Below are 17,015 nucleotides of genomic sequence, written 5' to 3'. Positions count from 1 at the left end.
CAAAGACATGACACACACACACACACACACACACACACCTGGATCACGTTGTGAAGGTTGTTTAGAGAGCCCTTGGGTGTTTGTGGTGTGCTAGTTAAAAATCCTTGAGTGAAATTTTTACTACCTGACTCATTATGCCTGTACACACTACGACTTTGTTGGGTTTTGAAGGCCGATGCTGATATTTTAAGATTGAAATCTGCTGTTTTTCATATTCGACTGCTTTCATTTCAAGGGTTTCAGGGTTTTTTCTTTCAAATGTTCTGACTGTCAGTGCGGAGAAAAAGCCTTTGAAACAACAGTCATCCCTCATGGGTCACTTAGACTCTCTATTGTGTTCACTGGTGGAGGATTACTGAGACTTGTAATGAAGAATGACTTTGTAATAATCAATTTAAATGAGTAAATAAAACACTTCAGTTATATCACAGCAGATAACAGAACTGGCTGATATCCAACTTTAAAGAAACAACTTGATGATATGAAATGTAAGGCTTCTACACCGTCATTTATCTTTCTTTTCTTCCTTCGTCTTCCTTCCGTTGCGTTGTTCCATCTCTTTCCGTCTTTGTTTCCTTCCACTTCTTTCCCTTTTTCATTTTTCTTTGTCTTTCCTGCTTTTTTCCTTATTTCTTTATGTATTTTCTTCCTTCTTTCATCTTCTTTTCTTCTTTTTTTCTTTCTAGCATCCTTATGTTTTTCTTTCCTTCATTCAGCCTCTTTCTTCCCGTCTTTCTGTCTTTTCTTCTTTCTTTGCTTCCTTCCTTCCTTCTGTCTTTTTTACCTTCGTTCCTCCTTTCCTTCCTCATTTATTTCTCTCTTTTCTCCCTTCTGTCTTTGCTTCTTTTTTTTCTTTGTTCCATGTGCTCCCTGTGTTCTCCTTCCTTACTTTCTTTCTCTGTATGTCTTCTCCCACTCAAACACAAAATGTCATCTCCGTGTACCACCTACAGAGCTCTCACTCATACAAAATAACCTGTCACAGCTTCCCATTTGTGCGCCACATCCTTACATAAGATTACAGCGGAGGGGTAATAGCAGCAACACCAGTAAACACATAACACATATCGCCGGGTGCAAACGCGCAGGTAAGCCTGTCTCATTTGCTGCTGAAAAGATTTTTTTCTCAATTTATCAAATGTCATTGCTCAAAAGGTCAGTCTTCAAATGCATTATGCTTGAGATAAAACAATGCACCGCCTCCTCTCATCTGCAGTCTCCCTGTGGTGGTCATGCTTGTTCTTTGTTTTTTTGTTGACCCTTAGACGGGATTCGCTATGTTACCCTCTCATGCATTAAAGCTTACCTGCGTCCTCGCAGCTCAACACCCCCCTCTTGAGGTTTAAAAAAACACTCTCTCTGTGTATGTGTGGGTGTGTGTACACTACAGTATGAGCCTATATTGTATGGGTATATAGATGCGTACGAGTGTGTAAGTTTTGTGTGTGTGTGTGTGTGGGCGGGTGGGCTCTCACTTCGCCGTGCTCGTGGGGTTTGACGGATGATGTGTGACAAGTGTGTGGAGTCAGCCCTTTGGTGGGAACCCACTGGGGCTGGAAGATGCCCTTGTCCTTTCATATTTTACAGCATATCTTTTTACTCCTCGGCTCTGCTTCCCCTCTACGCTGTGGCCTACAACCATTGCTATAGGCTTATGGTGATCAATTGACAGTTTGACTTTGAAACTACATAAAACATCCTCTCTCCACGCTACGCCAAGATGCACTGTGACACGGTGATACTTTGGGTATTTTACATTACCTTGGATAAGATATTCACTCTTATTGTAAAGTCAAAGGGAACTACATTTTTATGATGTTTCCATAATTTAAGTCAGTCTCAGATAAATCAGAATACAGGAGATGGATACTGTAGCAAGGATTGTTCAAAAGAGAGCAGGTTGGGCCTGAAAAACTTAAAAAGACAGGAAAGAGATCCCACTGTGTGTTCAGTTGTGTGGAAGGAATTCACAGTGAAATGCTTCATGCATAATGCTGAGCTGTCACAACTTTTGGATTCTTCATAATGAATAACTTGTAGTCACCGGGATGTAACACTGGTGTCTTGGAAATGGAAACAAGCAGTGTTCAATTAAAGTAACATTTTGTACATATTTAGAATGTTGTTAAGTATATGTAACATGATAATACGACTCTCTACCTTCAATTTTTACCATTTCTTTTTCATTTATTTATTTATTTAATCTGTCTGTCTCTTCAAGACCTCCAAGCTTTGTGGAAAAGCAGTACTAAATTGCTGGCGTAACTGAACTTTGACACCCAGAAATCCTGCACACAGCAGATTCATGCTCCAGGTTTACCATGCTGGTTGGTCTGTGATGGTTTTTTACAACACAGCCAGTGTTCAGCTTTGCTGTGTAGGAGTATGCCTTTCACTTTAAACTCATCGCCAAAGGCAAGAAAGGGACCAACACCAGAACTGTATTTATTAGTGAATCTGATGAGTGTATTTTTATTTGCAGCTCGAGGCAAAATACCTTTTTTCCAACTTGATGTCAATAACAGGGCAAAAGGAAATGCCTCCTCCTTTTTTCCCCCCGTCCTTCCTCTGTCTCTCCTGCTGGTGTTGTAGAGGTCAACTGTATGCACAGGTAGATTTTCCAGATGCAGCGCTCTCGTTTACCTTTATATTCTCACACTGCTGTGTGTTTGCTGCTAGACCTCCGCTGCCCCACTTGCTGCTGGGGCCTCTCCTGAGCGGGGAGCGGAGCCAAGAAACTGTCTGGCCACCCAGTGTAAACTATGTGTTTACAGCAAGGCCAGGGTCACACTGGGCATGCTCAGCTCAGTACGTCTCACCTGCTGCAAGTGATAAAGGATCTGATGGCGCCGTTGTCACGCAGCTCTAGTGGCGCCGCCAAATCCTACTTAAAAAATACTTTCTTTCTGCTGCCCTTACAGAGCAGCATTTGGCAGTTCTACTATGCCTTTCTGAAGAAATGCTTTTTCTGGCAGCTTGGTGCAAGATATCTATTTATCATTCAGCATAAATCCACTGTGGACTACTAAATATTTTAAAGGTTAAGCTCAACCAGGCAGTGTACAGTGAAAGGGACGAATGGCTCCTCTCAACCAACATCTCTGCCCTCCCCTCTGTTTTCTCCGAGCTCAGTGCATACTGTGTACTCAAACATTTATAGACTTTATTATGTGGTCATACATTTATGTATGTTTCCTCTGCCTTACGTTGACGGCACAGCTTCCTCGAGACAACATGTCCCTAATGGTTTGCTTGATCAAAACACGCTCAGATTTGCCCGAACACAGGTGCTGCTGTTAGAGGATTCAAACATAATGTTACATAACGCGTAACAGCTGCATATTTGTTAGCTCAAAGAACACTGAGAGACATCTACTGTAGTTTGTCCTCTACACTGTCCCTGGTTATTCTCCCCATTAAACTGCCTTTGTCACAGTTTATCTCTTCTCCTTTCTTTACTTCTTCCTCTCTCCCGGTCAGGGGGGGTGGGGGGTGGGGGCATCATGCCATGCTCTAAATAACTTTATTGACATTTGAATTGGATGTGGATCATGGTAATTATCCAGCCTTCCTGCTTCCTGGCTGGCATTCAGTGAGAGGAGAGCATCAGTGCAGCCACATCTCAAGCCGGGCCACAGGCAGAGAAATTAGTCTCAAATGCAAACACATGCTTGTATACACATGCCGCTCACTCATATTAGCATTCACAAACCCATTGAAAAGCAGTGACACAAAACATGTGCACCTCGTCGAGTTGTGGTTTTCTTTGGTGCACATTGGAGCTTACGAGCAGAAGCATGAATAAAGCAGCTTATTGTGGTGTCGACCCCTATAGAGACAGCAATGTAGTGGGACTGTGTGAAGTATGCTTGTGGATTTCTTTAAGGCTGAATGACCATGAATCACTGCACTAGACTGTTTGCTTATGCTTATACTCCAGGAAATATCCACGACTGCTATACTGTCAGCACGGTCATAGAACTACTAGTTAGAACTCCACTACCAGACATTTTGTCAGTGCTACTTGTACGCAACTGCAAGTTTTCATCTTGTGAATATATTATCTTTATTTTACGATACAATATGTCAGTCAGTGCTGGAAATCTTGATCAGATGCCAAGGGAGGGTTTACATAAGAATATACTTACCTTACTTGTTTTTGATGCTATGCCATATTGATATAAAAACACAGTATCCCCCAAGTTCTGATTTTCAGGGACTAAAAATGTCTCAGGGAATCTGTTCATAAATAAAATACATTCATTACATATATTTATTCGTATTCTTGAGAAGATCGATACCACTCTTGTATCAGTCCGTTAAAGCTGAAGCTACAGCCCGCAGTCAGCTTAGCATAAAGAGTGGAAACAAGGTTAGCATGGCAAACAAAACTGCATTTTAAAGTGGTCTATTTTTGTTTATTTAATGTAATGCACTTATGCTAACATGTTCACTGAAAAAAAAAAATTGTATATTAATTATCATGCTTTTTATGATAGTAAAATAAACAAACAAGATAGAACATAACATTAAACATAAAAATTCACTAATAGACATACATACATGACATAACATTTTTATTAATGATCTTTAGATGGTAGGCACATTTGTTCCCTTTGGACAGTCAGGCTAGCTGTTTCCCCTTTTTTACAGTCTTTATGCTAAGCTAAGCTAATTGCCTACTGATGGTTTCTTCTTAAAGGCATACAGGCATGAGAGTGGTATCAATCTTCTCCTCTCACTCTGTCGACCAGTTTCTTCAAAGTTGCCATCGACCAGTCAACTGGACAAAAAAAGAACAGATCAATATTTCTCAATCAAGAGTGGAGAGCTTCTTAAACAGGCTGTTTTTAGCCTCTCATGCCCTTCCACCAAATGATTTCAGTGGATATCAGTTTTAAGCCTTCCACTTCACACTCACTTCACTTCCATATCACAAGTTTATCCCAAACTTTATTTATTATAGTCTTTGAAAACCATCACTGATTTATTCACCCAGGACTAATTTTCCTGACATCTGGCAAGAAATAAATCCAGGGCCTGACTTAGCACAACTGTCCCCATCGATAAAACACTTGTAGCCACCTCATATGCTCGACTGAATGATATTGTCCTGTTGCGGGGCTGAGCAGCACTGGTGTAAATAGGCACTGCACTCTTGCTTTCAAAGTCAGTATCATTTTTCCTTGATGTAGAGCGAGAGCTGTGTCCCTGAAGCAAGGCTATCCAGAAGAAGCGAGCGATACAATCAACAGACGGCACTCTGCCTTTACTGGCAGAGAAGTGAGAGATGAGCAGGAGAGAGGAGAAGAGAGTGAGGACACTGGGAATGTAAAGAGGAGGAATAGGCTACCATGACAGACTGCATATGTTAAATTTTGATGCTGATCTTAGCAGACTGCTGTGAAAAAGGGAGCTAAATACTTTTCTAATAAGCTCATGACAGTGTTCAGAGCTATTTTAACACAAAACGTACCACATAATGATTTTCTGTTTACTTTGGTCAAACTCAGCCACCCATCTGCATGTAGCAGCCTGTCAAACGCTTGCAGGGAGATAGAGGATGGAGAGAGATGAGAGCGAGACAGAACGAGAGCGATAAAGAGAGGAGGAAATAGAGGAATTTTTAGTGGATGACTGTGTTTCTGGGCTCCATGTTGGGTTAGTTAATGACTGGTGCATATGTCAGCCACGCAGCTGTGGAGTTACAATCAGCCAGCCAGCTGAGGAAGGGAGCGATGGATGGAAACGGAGAGCGAGAGAGAGGCAGACAGATATAAAGTATTAAGCCGTTGGACGCGGAGGGGAAAAAAGCAGAGAAAACAGTTCTGCGCGAGGGAGAGTGGAGAAGCAGAGGAGGTGAGATAGAGGATTTTGAGCGAAATAAACAGAGAGAGGCATCCGGAGGGAATAGAGAGAGAAGGAGAGAAAGAGAAGTTGCCAAGATAGTTTCCATTCTTCTCATCCTCCCTCAGCTAGCTGAAGCAGAAATGGCAGAGGCTGCAGTCCAAATCATTACACTCAGCTGCCTTCCTGGAAAGTATTTACTGTTGTCAATAAAGAAGCAAAGAGAAGGCACCATGCATAAAAGGAAATAATAACTCAAATATGCAGCTCCTCTGTAGAAAGATTCCAATTTGATGATGGGCCGCACTGCTGTCCTCAAAGACATTAACATATTTTCAATACCCAGCAGCTTCTCTGGGAGTCTTTTCACCTCCACTTCCTTTGACTTCGCCTTTTTTTACCCCGGCCGTCCTGTCTGTCCTGCCCCATCCTGGCCCGTGTTCCATCAGCTCTGGGATTTAAGCCTTTAAGAGCCTCTTTTCCCTCCAGTAAGAGCTTTAAGGCAGAATGTGTGTGGAAAGCACTTTTTTGGGGAAGGATCAAAGCTGGACAGAAATAGGTACAGATCGAGAACAGGAGTGGATGCTTCAGGAGGAAGTCTCTGACCTTCAATTGTCCCCCGTTTCTTGTTGCCCCACAAAACACCCACAGTAGCTCTGTCGAGGGCTTTCTTGTGAGGCAAGGACAGTAGTTTATTGTGCCTTGGTTATTGCTCACAAATGCTGTTCACAGTCTTGGGTACACAGGTGTGAAGCCAAAGTGTTTTTTATCACTGAATGGGCACCTCTGGAGTGAGACATCTTTGGAAATGTCAAGTTGTGTTGAAGATGTCTGAATAACAAGCAGATTGACTTGAATCCCAGATACCAATATCAATGCACAGTACACTCAAGAAATACTGTAAACTTCTGTTAGTGTGCCGTCTTGTTTTGTAAACTCCATACCAAAATTTTTTATGCAAGTTTATGATGAAACAATTGGAGATCAATTGACAGAAAGCAAAACAAAATAATATTAAATTATTGGTCAAGCAAAAGTAGAAACATTGACTCTTTCCAACTTCTTAAAGTGAACCCTTTCTGGGTTTCTTACTCTTTTATGAAAGTAAATCGAATATCTTTGGCTTTTTCCCAACAAACAAATTATTACAGGACCTCTGGGATCTTGTGATAGGTGTTTTTTTCTTTTTGCTCTGGACATTCAGATCAAACCATGAATTGAGAAAATAATAGCTCCAGTTTTTTAATATGCTGCATTTTCAGGTTAACACTGAGCCCTTTGCATATTGCTGGCTGTCAAAACCTTGGCTTTGCATGTCAGTTATACCTGACCTCTAATCATTTTTCCTTGTGTCTCTGCAGGCAGACCCGGGAGCAAGAGACCCCACCAGACTTCTTCTATTTCTCAGATTTTGAAAGACACAACGCCGAGATCGCTGCCTTTCATCTGGACAAGTAGGTCGACATAAGCCAGTCTCAGGGGTGTGTGCTTGTGTATGTGGTTCATGTGTTCTTTGGGTTCCACCCTGTAAAGCAGACTTCTCGCTACACAGGGGCATTTTTAAGCACAGGCAGGCTAGTTGAAGGGAAAGCAAAGAAGATATACAGATTTTTGTAATAATTTTAGATGCCTAATAACACCTTTTAAAGTGTGTGCAAGTAAAACCGCTGACTGAGCCACAAAACACAGAAACCAGAGATACCGACTATTTGTTCCACGCATTCTTCCTCCTTGTCGAAGCCAGGTGCTTACAGTACCCTCAGGGGTAGCAGTGGATGTCTGGTCCAAAAATGCCCCCTATGCTATGAAGATTTTCAACTAAAACTAGGAAAAACAGCTGATGCTGTTGAATCTGTCCTTCAAGCCCAAGTACTTCTTTCCATCCTCGAGGGCCACGTCCTGCAGGTTTTGGTCCTCCCTGATTGCTAATTTGCTTCTCCTCGTGTCAGCTCATTAACCACCTGGGAGGGAACAAAATCCTGCAGAATACCATACCTGAAGGGAAAGATCGGGACTCTTCTGTTTCACAGTAAAGCTTTAAGAGACGTGTTTGCAAGGTCCCCCCACATGTACAGCAATACAGCTCCATGTATGTCTATATCAGGCGTACACCTATTCGTACATTTACTTCTCCTTTTACTTTCTGATTCCCTCAGAAACTCGTCTTTGTCTGTGAGCGGTGTGATTCGGGTCCCGTACAGTAAAGCCTGTGAGCTCCGAGAGGCCATGAGTCATAGAGAATGAATGCCGCCCTCCCGCAGCTAGCATCTGACTGAACAATGACTGCAGCCTCCTTGCTCAGCTAACCACCACGCTCTCTGACTTCACCGCCTTTACAAGGTTAACACTTTATGGCCGGCTTGCTGGAGAGACTTTAATGAAACGAGAAAACCTCATGAGGTTCTCTGATGGACGAGAGAAAGCGATGAGTTTCAGCGGCAACGTTGCTGCTATTAAAGTCCAGCTGACGTCACTGTGGCTGTATGTTATTACGAGCAGGGGGATTGTGTTGTGCGAATGCTGGTGATACAAGATGATACTGAGGTCACACACACGTCCATTCACATACACACAATGCACACAAAAGGGGGGCCGTGGCGGGTAAGAGGGATGTTGAATCTGCTTTTCCTTCAGGCACAATGACACAGTTCAGCAGCAATTGCATTAGCAGCAGCTTTCTTCACCAGTCTGCTACACATCTGGTCCTCTGCACAGACACAGACACACACACATGAAAATACGCTCACACACTCTGTGCATATGTGTTGGTTAAGGGGAAGAGGAGGAAACCAAAGGCATGAAAGGCCCTGTGCCCATTCTAAATATAAGCCAGGCAGGCTTTGCCAAAAGCAGCACTTTATTTTTTTCCCTTATTTTGTCTGTTCTAAATTAGAGCCTGGCTACAGAGCTGCTGCTGCTGGTGCAGAGACTTAGGCTACACTGCCTCCCAGGGGGCCCACAGACACACACAGGCTCTTTTTAAAAGCAGCACACACGCACACACACACACACACACACACACACACACAGAGCCACATGTGTTTTCTTATATAGGCTACACTGCTATAAGCGTCATTAATTATGTGATTAGATTTAAATGGGATGTGCACTTGCTATTTCTGCATTAGGTGGAAAAGAGAGAGCAGATGAAAAGACATAGGAGCGATATGACCTTAAAATAATAAACCACATAGCTCTATATTCATGACCCCCGCTGGTATCCTATACATTTTTCTGCAGGGAATATGTGAAAGGATGATTCCCACCCTGTTGTTTGTGCACAGCTCGAAGCGGGTCCCTAAATCCCACCCTGAATATAACACAAGTTTAAAATGGCCAACGTGGGAATGAGGTTTATCAAAGGGAAGAGGATGGAGAGACAAACGTGTGAGCGATGAACAGATTTGAAGTCGGCTGTAGCTGTTCCCTTTTACCATGGCAGCAGGCCCGGGCCCAGCAGGCCAGACGGTGCTGCACGGTGCTTCATCCTGTGTCCGAGGAAAGAGACATGACTGTGTACGTCTGTCTCACTCCACCCGCCACCACGCTCCTTGATGGCATCATTTGTGCGACAGGCTCTTGATTAACAGCTCTCTCTCTCTCTCTTACTCCTACTACCAAATCCACAGATGTCTCTCTATCTCTCTCTCTTCCTGTGTCTCTCTGCCCCCAGGCCTCGGCCATTAGGTGTTGTCAGGGGTATCAATATTTAAAGAGCTTGTGCTGATGTTGTTGGTATTGACGTCAGGGGCTACACGTTCATAAAATAGGCATGTGACAGGCACACAGGGAGACGGCCACGCCATCTCTCAGTGAAAGACAGCTTTATTAAACCTTTCTCTCTTCATCTGACAGACATACACACAGACACTGGCGCTGGTTTCCTGGCACATGATGCAAAGACACAAAATCACAAGATGGAATAGAGATGTAGGTTCCCTATATCTTGGAGTATATTACATCGGTAGGCTGTGTGGAAGTTAAAAATGTGTTTGCTGTAGAATGATAGCCACATAAAAACCACACAGGGAGGTTTACCGCCATGTGGTATAACTGTCAATACTTATGCCACAGTGCCCCCTGCTGGTAGTAATGTTAAATTACATGGGTACAATGTACTTCATTGTCTGCCCCAGTGGCCTAATGGATAAGGCACTGGCCTCCTAAGCCAGGGATTGTGGGTTCGAGTCCCATCTGGGGTGGTGTTTCTTTTCTGCATTCATTTACAAACACCTTGTCTTTCGTGCTGCTTTCTGCAGACAGTTGTTCAGTACATATACAGTTATTTAGAAGAAAAAATAAACTCTCCATCACTCTCAAAAAAGGCAAAGCAACATTTTCAGGGTTATTGTCAGCCAGTAATTCAAAACAAGAGATGACTGTTTTTATAGCTACTGTAATTTAGTTTCACACCTACCATGATTTTGTTAGAAATGTGTACCTAAGGTTTGTCTCATTTTGAAACAAACCAGTAGTTTGGACACTTGAGCCCTGTTTTCTTATCCTATATTTATTTACATTTTTGTAAATTGGCACCATTAGAAGTATGCCAAAGCTTTTAGCTAACATTAAAATCCTTAAAAAGAAAATCCTTCTACCTTATTAAAAATTCCAGAATCTATGAATATGCAAATTTTGTTTATATTTTATTTTTGTTTATTGTTTTATTTCATCCTTTCTCAGTGTATGTGCACTGGTGGCTTCAAGTTTCTAAGTCACACATGTATAAGTTGCATACTGGACATACAGGATTGAGATTTATGGACATTTATTTTAGACAGACATTGGAGGTAGGAAAGTATAAATTACACTGAATCTCATCTGATCTAATCTAATCTTTGTCCTGTCTGTGTGTTCAGGTTTGACTGAATTATGACTCTGAAAAGGAGTGCGATTTTTGACCCAAATTGCGGCAATTAAAGTTAAAGTACATTAGTGGCTTCCTTGAGCTGTTTGTCACAGCCACTCCTGCAACTGCTGACCGCATTGGCTACAATCACTACATTCCCGTTGTCAGAACACATACGGCTTTACGTTTTATCCTCATGCAGTACCTTTGATTCATGCCCCCCCCTTCAGTTCTCCTCCACCCCCCTGGGGAGGCGTAAAAGTGTATTCTGAAGGCATGTAACCCCTATGTGTCTCTGTTCTGTAGGATCCTGGACTTTCGTCGTGTCCCTCCTGTGGCAGGCAGGCTTGTCAACATGACAAAGGAGATCCGAGATGTCACGCGGGACAAAAAGCTCTGGAGGACCTTCTTCATTTCACCAGGTACAGTTATTGCTTATTTCACCAGGTACAGTTATTGCTTTTTTGAGACATATCTAGAAGGAAAAAACTTTAACCAAGATACCATCAGATGGATTTTGCTACATTCACAGAATTAATAAAAATGCTGCACAAACTTACTTTTTAGTACTTGTTGTGTGAGCCCCAAAACTGTGGGACACGCTGTTATACAATTATTATTTAAGTTTATGTTGTTATCTCAGAAGCAAAAAAAATTGCCATCAGGGCAGTTTTTTCATGGTGTATTCCTTCCTCATAATATAGAGCAAAGCTAGTTCTGTGCCCTGAATCACTGGGATATTCATTTGCATGGGATTAGTATTATCAGGGGACTCTACCTTGTGCCAAAGCATGGCAGTTAATTAGCGATGCAACCTTTATTTTACATATTATACACATGGAAAATCTTTTCACTGGATTAAAATTACTGACAGTCTCAGCAATTAATGCAACTCACTGAATGTCCCCAGATCATTTTAATCTTTAAATATATGTGGTGTGTACTACTCCCATCCAAAAGGGAGTAACACAATAGATTATACCTTGCAGTCACTTTTTATATGTTAATAAAATGAAATAATAAAACGTCCACAACAATGTTCTACTTTCCCTATTCTCAGCCAACAACGTGTGTTTCTACGGAGAGTGTTCGTACTATTGCTCCACTGAGCATGCTCTGTGTGGTAAACCGGACCAGATAGAAGGATCCCTGGCTGCCTTCCTCCCGGACTTGGCCCTCGCCAAACGCAAGACCTGGAGGAACCCGTGGAGACGCTCCTACCACAAACGCAAGAAGGCAGAGTAAGAGATTGATCCTGCTCTCAGACAGTGTTGCATTCACTGTGGGGTCCTGTAGGTTCAGATATTAGACTGTGGTGTGTAAACCATGTGTCAAAGCTGACTGGCATCCAGACAGAATAAAATGAACTGTATAAATTGTGCCATGGAAGAAAACACTTCAAAATCATCCCAAAACCCTCTCAAGAATAAATTGGAACAAACATAAAGGGGGGGAGGATTTTTATGATATTTTTGCAGAGCAGATGCATAAATGAATTAAAGATGTTGTTTGTGTGATATTTGGAACTCCTCAGATGGGAGGTGGACCCAGACTACTGCGAGGAAGTCAAACAGACTCCACCTTATGACAGTGGGACACGACTTTTGGACATCATGGACATGACCGTCTTTGACTTTCTCATGGGTGAGTCTGACACAACACAAACATAAACAGGCTTTCTGCTTCTAAGGTGATGCTAATTCACCCAAACAAATGTCATCACCCAGGATTTCACTATCCTACCGTGGTCTAAGCACTGTTAGAGAAGTTAATAATGGGCAAAACATTGTTGTATGCATACATTCATTTCGTGTAACAGTACACATATGCTAAGTACACACATAGCAACACACATTATTTTAGCACCATTTCACACTTGGATGAATTGTGTACTTAACTAATACACATCGTGTACTTGTGTATTCCATCACAGGAAACATGGATCGCCACCATTATGAGACATTTGAAAAGTTTGGAAATGAGACCTTTATCATACATCTGGACAATGGCAGAGGGTAGGCTTCTGCATTGTACTTCAAGATTGTCAGACTGTTTGTCATTAAAAACTCAGCTGTAGTGTATTAGTGCATACATACAGAAAACAACAAATAATGGGTGAGAGAATTACTAAAGCAAAATACACGATGAGCAGGTGTCATATAAAAAACATATTTTAAAAAGTAAGCTTAAATTGAGTGAAAAAAAGACATTGTAAAACTAAAAAAGAAGCATTTCCTGAATGATGGTGTACGTTTTGGATGATTTATAATTATAGGAAAACTCATTAACTTTAATGGGTTAAAGTTTGTAGATGCAATGGGAGTGAATGGGGTCTTTAAAAAACTTCTTCATGGTTTAAGCGCATTACAGTATATAATTCATATGTCCTCATGATGAGTTCATGTACAGTTAATCACTGTGTAATTCTGAGCATTGAAATCGGAGTTTGTACTATACAATAGCTGAGATGAAAAATCATGTTTTTCAAGAATAATTCACTAAATTTGCAAATATATGCAATTTTTTTATGAAACGCAGGACACTGCATACAATTACGCAGATGAGGAATAGACTGCCATATAAACTGCTGCACAGTAATCACACTAATCCCAAACTTAGAAACAATAAAAGTAGACGAGCAGCAAAGGAACAGCTCAGGAAAAGGATTCATCACCTTCAAAATTATCCATGCTTCTGTCTTTGGCCCTAGCTTTGGAAAGCACTCCCATGACGAGATGTCCATCCTAGTGCCATTGACCCAGTGCTGCAGGTAAGACTTCTTCTTCTCGATTTTACGGAGCTTAATAAGAAGGGTGTTTGTATTGTCGACTATATGCGTACAGTATGTGAGTATAACCGCATGAAGTCACACTGACTCTTCTCCCCTCGGCTGCTCTCTTTTTGCAGGGTAAGGAAGTCGACCCACTTGCGTCTGCAGCTGCTGGCTAAGGAAGAATACAAGCTGTCCATGCTCATGGCAGAATCCCTGGTGAGGGACCGCCTCAGTCCCATCCTCATCCAGCCACACCTGGATGCCATGGACAGACGACTACGCCAGGTCAGTGCTATATACTCATTTTTATACAGTGTGCCTTCTTTTTATTTATTTAAATCTTTAAAGGAACAGTTTACAGTCACTAAAATGCATATTTTTACTGTTATCCATAGAGCTATTTATCCATCTAGATTGTTTTGGTGTGAGTTGCTGAGTTTAGGAGATATCGGCCCCGTTTCCAGTCCAAGCTAAGCTAACTAGCTGCTGGCTGTACCTTTCTATTTAGTGTGCAAACAAGAAGCAGGAAAGTGAATTGGCATATTACCCAAAATTATTCCTTTAAACATTCAGGAAAGGTCAACATTCAGTGCCTTTTCAAAAGGCCATTAAATACTTCTAATTACAAAAAATAACTAGAGCTTTTTTCATTCATTCAACTATAAATTATTTTCTCTTGTCTTGTACTGTTTCATTGTCACCAGGTTCTGAATGTGCTGTCAGAATGCATTGAAAAGGAGGGCTACAGTTACGTTGTGGAGGACGACCTCCAGTGGCACCAAGGGACAGACCACGCCCACACCGGCCCCCGACGGAGGTAGCTGTCTGGGGGGCAGCTGGATAGGACTGAATCCCTGGCGATGGGAGATCCAGTCTTTCTCTTAAAACTGAACTGGCATCCTGTAACACAGATGAGGTCTGTCTGTGCTGAATTTCTCAGAGGGCTTGATTTTTGTTTTGCTGAACTCACAGGGAAGCCCACCTGCCTGAGGTTAATATAAGCTGTGTGGAAGTGGAAGCCTGCTGGATAGGACTGGACAAACAGTGCAATGACTTGACCCTGTACTGACGCTCGAGACGCAGGTGATGTCGAAGACTTCTGGATGGATCTGGGGCTGGGTCACAGACTAAACTGAACCTCTCCCCACATCACCCAGACTCCTTAAACATATCCAACCCTGACTCTAGTGTAGGATAGTGTCACCACAGCTGACCCAAACACCCACGACCCACCGCAGCACTACCAAACCATGAAAGTCTTGCAAGAGACGCCTTCTCTCTGTCTTGTTCAGGACCCTTTTTTTGAATTCAGTGAATTCTGAGGGACTTGTAAAGAACCTCCTGAGCCCCCACACCCCCTCCCCTCTCTTCGCTGAATTATGTGTTTATACGTATTGTTGGTATTGCAAGTGTTTCGGTTCCCGGTGGAGGAGGAGGAGGCGGAGGTCGACTTCCTGTTGTCTTAATGATCAAAATGATGTTTTATTGATTTGCTGAAAAGTGTTTTATTGCATAGTGTCTTTTTTTTAAAATTTGATTTCTGCTGAGCTGATTCAGCGTCTATCAATGATATTCAAGATGGAGATATTTGATCGGAGTGCAGGTTTACTCCTGGATTTGTCCATTAATTTTGCCCATAAATGTTACTTGTACTTGACAGAGTATTTATTAAAATTCATATTTATTGTTTGAAATAAATTCTAATCAGTAACACGTCATTTCTTCTGTTATGAACCATTGAATTTAAAATCACAGTGGTGTACTTCCTCATTTGTCCAAAAGAGGGCAAACTGAGCATGTGCAAAAGTAGTTGCCAGGTTCGTGCCTCTCAGTAAAAACCTACATATCTCACCCTATTCCAAAAATCAAGCACGCTTTTCAAATTGTTTTACAGCAGCCAAAAGTATTGGTTCAAATGGTTCAAACAAGCAAGTCTCCGCCTGTGTTTACAACATTTAATCCAACTACTGTCTTTATTTCTTTCAGTGCAACAGATATGAGGTTAGATTTATGGTACCAAAAGCCAAATGTGACACTAATAGTTTTATATTATTGTTTTCTTTGTAATATATTTGATGTCCAGATGTTGCTGTTGTGAAGAGATTATTTTTCAGGATGTATATTTCATTCGTAACCAACAGCTGATAGCTTAACTGTTGGTGTCCACGATTCAGTCACTGGCTGAAAGTTAATATATACAGTAGGAAAATCTAGTGCCTGTGCAATGATAGAAATACTTGAATGTCTGGTTTCATAGCGGAAAGGTTTAAACTCCTCCCGGGTACGAGCTACATATATGTGTGTGCTGACTCCATCTGTTCCATAAGGGTTTTATTATACAGTCTTTAAGTTCCCATAGTCCTGTGTCAGGTCAGTACAGTGTGTATGGACGTATGGGTGGATCCATGGAGAACCTTTAGATGATGTGTTCTTAAAGTGAAAATCCTTCTTTTGTTTTATTCAACTCATTGTTTCTGTGGATTTTTTTTTTTTTTCCATTTCTTTGCATCATGGTAAAAGTGCAATAAAACAAAATAAACAGAATATTATAGTGAGTCTATGTTTTCTTTGGTGTGTATTTGTTTATTATACATGTTTCAATATTATTTAAGATTTTATTAATATTTAATCATCAGGCAAGATAGACATAATGTTGTAAAAGTTAGGTGATTCTTCAAGATTTTTTTTTTATAACATAGGAAGCCAGCCGGAAAGAGGAAAGAAGAAAATACTGAGTGGATGCTGTTTAATGTGGAACGTGCACTTAGACATCCCTCTGGAAGGAAAAAGAACAATAACAGCAACAAAAAAGACATTTCTTTTCCAGAAAATGACCACCACTGAATGCTTACAAGAGTTGTTCCTGTGCCTGGTTGATTTACTTTGCCATGTAAAATCAGTGGAGTACCACTTTAAAGGAACACTACAGTAAGTAATGTGACCTTATTTAACCTAAACTGGGAAACAGTAACAGTAATAATCCCCTCTATTCAACCTCTACTACTTATTGATGTTTCAAGTTTCTAACAATCACACACGGTCCTTTGATAAAGTAAACACCTTCAGGATTAAAGCAAAATGGTACATTGTGCACATTTAAATGAATAAATAAATATCTCTATATGAACTGGTTGCATTGAAAGTGACTAAATAAAGAGACAAACAAGCAGTGGAGGAAGAAGTATTCATATATTTTAAAAGTCTTATATATATATTTTAAAGTAAAAGTAGCAATACCACTCCTTACAAATACTTTGTTACTAGTAAAAGTTCAAAAGGTTAGTTTTGACGTTTTGGTTGAAGTACAAAAGTATTAACAGGAAAATAAAAATATTAAAGTAAAAGTACTTGTTGGGCAGACCCTATCAGAGAGTTATATTATTATATATATCAGATTGGAATATTAGTACTAATGCTTTAACACATTCATAGCATTTTACATTACAGCAGGTGGAGGTGGAGCACATCTTTAATCTTTTTATTTACTGTTAGATAGTTTAATCTATAACTATAATATATATATGAATGAGAGTAAAAAAGTATAAA

General features: G+C 41.1%; 1 protein-coding gene and 1 non-coding gene across 2 annotated transcripts in view; both read left to right on the top strand.

The window, feature by feature from the left end:
- The window catches only part of fam20cb (FAM20C golgi associated secretory pathway kinase b), a 50,472-nt gene extending 34,459 nt beyond the window's left edge, over window positions 1–16,013 (top strand). The window contains exons 4-11 of the mRNA XM_035659463.1: window positions 7,209–7,301; window positions 11,003–11,118; window positions 11,757–11,937; window positions 12,231–12,340; window positions 12,630–12,711; window positions 13,407–13,466; window positions 13,604–13,754; window positions 14,174–16,013. Of these exons, the coding sequence (XP_035515356.1) occupies window positions 7,209–7,301; window positions 11,003–11,118; window positions 11,757–11,937; window positions 12,231–12,340; window positions 12,630–12,711; window positions 13,407–13,466; window positions 13,604–13,754; window positions 14,174–14,290 (910 nt within the window). The 3' untranslated portion in view covers window positions 14,291–16,013. The remainder of the gene's footprint in view (window positions 1–7,208; window positions 7,302–11,002; window positions 11,119–11,756; window positions 11,938–12,230; window positions 12,341–12,629; window positions 12,712–13,406; window positions 13,467–13,603; window positions 13,755–14,173) is intronic.
- trnar-ccu lies at window positions 9,977–10,049 on the top strand. The gene has a single exon. It is a non-coding gene; the product is annotated as a tRNA-Arg (tRNA).
- Window positions 16,014–17,015: the final 1,002 nt, after the last annotated feature.

Source organism: Morone saxatilis, unplaced genomic scaffold (assembly GCF_004916995.1).
Source record: "Morone saxatilis isolate NCDOM2014 unplaced genomic scaffold, NCSU_SB_2.0 Contig1, whole genome shotgun sequence".
In the NCBI taxonomy this organism is placed as follows: domain Eukaryota; kingdom Metazoa; phylum Chordata; class Actinopteri; family Moronidae; genus Morone; species Morone saxatilis.
The sequence above is the reverse complement of the archived record's forward strand: the minus strand, read 5'-3'. Positions and strand labels throughout refer to the sequence as shown.